Below are 6,000 nucleotides of genomic sequence, written 5' to 3'. Positions count from 1 at the left end.
CTGTTTAGGGAGTTACCCCGATACAGGTAGTGGTCTATAACTTCCAATAATAAACTGCAACTGGTGATCATCTCAAAATGAACTGTAGCAGTGTATTCCATAGAAAAGTTGGACCATTAAACAGTTAAAAGAATAAGCATATAAACATGCGTGATCTATGAAAAATCATCATGTAAAAATATGAACCATAGTGTCATCGTATTATGAACAAGTCACATTAAACTGTTGTAGTTTTGGATACTCTGCCAGCATCTGAAGTGCAAATGACAAAGTAAGCAACATGCCACCTCAGTTGCAGTTACGAAATTTGTTACCAAAATATCGACATTTAAAAAACCACATACACGGCACTAGGTCAAAACAAAAAGCATCAAGTGCAATACAGCATATCACAGTTACAACATTCAGTGCTCATTCTCTCCTCACAATAGCAAAAAATATAATTAATGTTACACATTCTGTGCACAGGAAGTTACATGAAGTGGTGTATAGATACTCAAGCAAATATTCCCAAGTATTTTCACAGATATCTATTAGGAAATCTATTTAACTCTATCAACTGTAAAACAAATACAACAGCATTAAAGAAAGTTTCATAATAAGGTAGATGGAAATATTTTTGTATTTCCAATCGACAGTATGTTAGAAAAGATATTCACGAGTTAGAGTTAACGGATCCATTAATCATTTCTCTATCTGTTTGACATATTGGTTGACAGATGCCACAACAACCTCCAGGCAAAACAAATCTAATATAACAACAAACAGGAAACATTTAATGCATGAGTAGCTAATAAATATATTTCAACACAAATTGCACAATGGAATAAAGATTTATTTTCTCCTTGCCTCAAATATAACGTGCATCTGTAACAACTAGCAGAGCACTAGGAAAATATACTCAATATTCTAAAGCTTATAAAACACTTGTTTGAGCTAGGCAAAACTAGATTTTCAGCTGATGTTTCTCCATCCTTTTCCAATTTGCGAGCCAGCCGCCAATTATTGTTCAGCCAATGTATTAAATGCATAATACTATTGCACATATAGCACTTGTCTACTGCAAGTTCCTTTGGAGAATATCTTTCAAATGATACTCTTTTATGAAAATTCATTGAGGGTGTCCAGTGATTTAAAGGTGAGGAACTTCAAAGTATTTAAATGATGGCAAGAAAAAAATAAAGAAAATTTAGACTTTGTAATTATGAAGAAGTAATTACTTGTAGTACAATTAATTTCATCAAAATATAACTGTGTGTTTATTATATTTCTCCAAGATCAATAATAATAATAATAATAATAATAATAATAATAATAAACTAATTGTTTCATAAACATGAACAACAGTTTGAAATGTTGGCCTATCTTTGCAATTTCATTGCTTACTATTTAACAAATAACTCGATACAGTGTGCAAAAAAATCACAAATTGAATGAATTATCAGAACAAAACTATAATTACTATGAGGAATAATAAATAATGGTCATCCTGTACATAATTATACAGCAAAAATAAATGGTATCAATTACTACGACAGCAGGCTTTGTTAATACATAAATGATTACATCATTTTTCTGAATCCACTAACTTTTTTTCCCCTACTGTATTTTCCCAAACAAACAAGTCTTTTGTTTTTTGTTTTTTCATTTCCATTCCTCAACAAACAAAATACTAAAAAGAACCATACATCTCTCTTCTTTACACATGTTGGCTGATAAGCTGTCAAAATCAAATCAAAAAAATCAAATTTCAAGCAAATAACCAAATGTTGCATGCTGGGAAGGCAATAAAAAGTATATGGTAAATATACCATGGGAATGGTAAGCAGTATGAATGTAAATTTATAATGAGCATGAAGTCAGAAAAAATATAGTTGTAATGTAGTATTTTCCCAGTTCTGTGAGAATGTATGTGTATATTCCTTAGTATTCAAGGACACAATAGTGTAACACTGATTTCTAAAAATGACTTGCTTTTCAATGGCACTGGACACCTTGTCATGTAGATATATTAATATCTATTGAGATTCCTCAATAACACCACCTGAAAATAATTTCACCCTAGCTGCTCATATTCTATGCTACATGAATACTTTCAGTGTTCAGAACAAATGAAAGTATCAGTATTACATAAACAACAGTTTACAGTAGTCAAGCACTATGTGGAAGACATTACAGATATATAACAAATGATATATATATATAGAGACATTTGGCATGATAATATTGATACACAGAAATACTTCCTCTTCAGTTCTAAGTTACAAGTAAATGTATCAGGAATTCATCACTTGTGAGTGATGGACTAAAAATAATTCTTCAGCCTCATAACAATCCGATAACTTCCCATGCCTTTTAATATTGCACGTTCAGACCATTTGCATCAAATGCAATCATCACTTTCAGCATTAACATATTATTTCACTTGAGTGCATCACCCTCTGTGATATCAAAAAAATATTTTAAATAATGTACACATTTTCAACATGTAGCACTAACAACTGTGATTTTTAATCTCCACCTTTTGAGAAAATTGTTTTGTCTTTTAAATAAATACACTTCATCACTTCAACACAACACACTATGCCAGCAGCACGCCAGTAGACTTGAAGCTTCAGAGTGGTGCAATTTCAGCACTGTTTCTTGTTTACTTTGCACCTTACAGTCAAGGTCACATTTCCATCAGGCAGCCTCTTCATAAGACTCCACGCTTCGATGCGAGACATGACCGTCAAGTCTTTGCCATTCATGACCAGCAACTCGTCCCCAGCGCTCAGCTGACCATGTTTCTCAGCAGCACCACCTGTATAAGTAGTGGGGAAAAGAAAAAAAGTTCAGAAAACACATACGTAGTAGTACATTCAATTAAAAATCGACAAAGTTCACATAAATGCATAAATTCTAGACATATTATGGCAAGTAAACTCGAGTCTATTTCAAATAGGTTTTAACTATTCCCAGCTGATCTTACCAAGTTGTTCTCAAAATCTTTATTTCTGCCTGACTATTTTAGAAGAAAATTGAAGCAGTTTGCTCTCTAAACAGGAAATTAGTCTATGCCCCCTCAATGTTTGGCTCGCTGGCTGAATGGTTAGCATAGTGACTTTCAGTTCAGAGGTCCCCAGGTTAGATTACTGGTCAGATCGTGGTTTTTAATCTTAAATGATTCATTACCTTGGCTCGGGAACATCCCTGCAACTCACCACCACACTAACATGCAGTTTTCCAGACATGGGATATGCTGCCCACTCTCGTATGAGGGTCTGCCTTATAAAGGCTGCATCAGGCTAACAATAGCCAAACAAAATAATTCTTTCTTTTTTTCTTAATCCGTTAACTCAGCGAGGGGTCCCAACTCTACCGCCTTAAGGGCAGTGTCCTGGAGCATGAAACTTTGGGTCGGAGGATTCAGCTGGGGAGGAGGACCAGCACCTCGTCCAGGTGGCCTGATCTGTTATGCTGAACAGGGGGCTTGTAAGGGGATGGGAAGATTGGAAAGGATAGAGAGGGAAAGGAGAAGGCAGAGGCCGTGTCTTTAAGTTAGGTACCATCCCGGCATATGCCTGAAGGGGATGTGGGAAACCACGGAAAACCACTTCGAGGATGGCTGAGGTGGAAACTGAAATTCTCTCTACTCAATTTACCTCCCGAGGCTGATTGGACCCCATTCCAGCCCTCGTACCACATTTCAAATTTCGTGGCAAAGCCTGGAATTGAACCTAGGCCTCCGGGGATGGCAGCTAATCACGCTAACCACTACACCACTGAGGCAGACCACAGATAATAATAATAATAATAATAATAATAATAATAATAATAATAATAATAATAATAATAATAATAACAACAACAACAACAATAACAACAATTTATAATAATTATTTATATTCTACTACTGCCATCATCATCATCATCATCATCATCATCATCATCATCATCATCACCAACCTCCTCCGTTATTATATTAGTATTGACCTCACTCAGTCATTAATCTGAAGGTTGGACTGATTCTACAAAGGAGGAATTTCTAAGCTAAACTTTGTTTGCATAAGGATTGCTATTTCTTTCACATGTTTCCTATACTCACTAGCACATAATCACAGTCCCAGTACAGTACCAACCATGCCAAATCTTCAATAAAATTGAGTGCCATATACTTATTTCATTTTCCAAAGACAGAAATCACCAAGACTACACAGCATTCCAAATTTCTGGATGTGCTGGCGATGGAACTGGGTAGAACCAGTTCTAAATACTTGAGAACCAATATCTTATCACTGGTTTTGGTTTGATGTGTCACTATATGTGAGAGCAATGAAGAACCATGAGTAAACGAGTGGGAGTGCAAAATCAAGTAGCCATTGGTTCCAATATCTTGAGTTTCTACGAGTATGTAAAGGAAAAAACTACTAAGTGCGGGGTCTGGGAATTATAGGGTCAAAGATGTTGGTGAGAATTCTATATCCAGCATGAACAAATGGAATTCTTTATGACAATGATAGTGATATTGATATTGCACTGAATATTTATACCACTACCGCCACCACCACTTCATAATAAGCAGACTATAGTACTTGGTATGTGTTAAATACAATCTGTGGCCTTTTATATGATACAAAATATGATTTAATTAGAACAAAATGTATTGAATACAGAACACCCAGGCTTAGAGTTGGACGAAGCACAAATGATCTGCTTCACATGAATTTTACAACAAAGTTCCACCACATTCAACGTCAATTCATATACCCAGCACAGTTCATCTTTAATGTAGCCAATACTGACATTGTGAGTCCACTTTATGACATCAATAAAGTAGTATACAGTCGTTAAAATGTCTTACAAAATGATGTATCATTATATCTTAATATTTTGAATCCCAAAAATGAATTAGAGGTAGTAAACTTGTTATTTTTCCTGAAGGAACTAGCTCTTTCCTTCCATGGCGTGCGGCCCCTTAAGCGTAATTGCTTTCAGTGGTGGATTCATTTGCAGCTGGGTTCTACCACTGGCGTTCCTCAATGTCCATGGTCATATGTTGCATATGGACAAATTTACAAAGAAAGAAAAAAATAATAAGCAAAAGAAGACTGATTACGTGTTACATCCTCAGCACCACATTATTCCATTTGTATTATTGTAAAAAATAAAATCATTTCCCTCATCCAGTTCCTACTATCCAATCACCATTGTTCCCCCTAAAGAGTGTTCCAGTCCAGGTTTCTTCCAATTATGCCATTCTTCATCACCGAGCGAGTTGGCCGTGTGGTTAGGGGTGTGCAGCTGTGAACTTGTATTTGGGAGATAGGGGGTTCGAACCCCACTAATGGCAGTCCTGAAGATGGTTTTCTGATGTTTCCCATTTTCTCACCAGGCAAGTGGTGGGGCTGTACTTTAATTAAGGCCATGGCTGCTTCTTCCCCACTCCCAGCCCTTTCCTATCCCATTGTCGCTATAACACCTATCGGTGTTGGTGCGACATAAAGCAGATTGTACAAAGAACTATTCTTGATCATTTTCAACTACCTTAGTCTGGGTCTCCCTTTTGCCCTCCCTCCTCCTATCTGGATCGCCATCTTCTGCTATGACATCCTTCCTTCTTCCATCCTCTTAACATGTCAAAACCATCTAAGTTTATCCCTCCCCATTCTGACATAAGGCTTTTCGACTCCAATTTTCCTCCTTATGTAATGTTCTCATCTCTACTCACTTTTGTATCTTTCCTATCATACTTCTTAAAAATTTCATTCTATTTTTTTAGTGACTATTGGAAAAATTATAAGGACCAACGTGGATGAAGAACATCATTTCAGTTTAATAAAGGCTTCATCTCAGAGATATTCATATTTTCTGTTTGCTTATGAAATTTTTTGCAATTCTGTAACTGATCTTTTGACAAAATGCCCTATTTAACAAGCTAAAAGGCTTTCCAAAATTTATTGAGACATTCACTTTCAACAAATCTTAAGAATAGTTTATGCTTAAGAAATAACAATTATC

At 35.7% G+C, this 6,000-nt stretch overlaps 1 protein-coding gene across 4 annotated transcripts in view; it reads right to left on the bottom strand.

Annotated features, from left to right (window-relative positions):
* Window positions 1-814: 814 nt before the first annotated feature.
* bbg (big bang) overlaps window positions 815-6,000 on the bottom strand; it is a 263,462-nt gene continuing 258,276 nt past the window's right edge. For all 4 annotated transcript variants that reach the window (XM_067140569.2, XM_067140568.2, XM_067140566.2 and 1 more), the window contains one exon: window positions 815-2,803. In XM_067140569.2, the coding sequence (XP_066996670.1) occupies window positions 2,631-2,803 (173 nt within the window). In that variant the 3' untranslated portion in view covers window positions 815-2,630. The remainder of the gene's footprint in view (window positions 2,804-6,000) is intronic.

Source organism: Anabrus simplex, chromosome 2 (assembly GCF_040414725.1).
Source record: "Anabrus simplex isolate iqAnaSimp1 chromosome 2, ASM4041472v1, whole genome shotgun sequence".
Classification (NCBI taxonomy): domain Eukaryota; kingdom Metazoa; phylum Arthropoda; class Insecta; order Orthoptera; family Tettigoniidae; genus Anabrus; species Anabrus simplex.
Note: the sequence above shows the minus strand (reverse complement) of the source record. Positions and strands in the feature narration are given on the sequence as shown.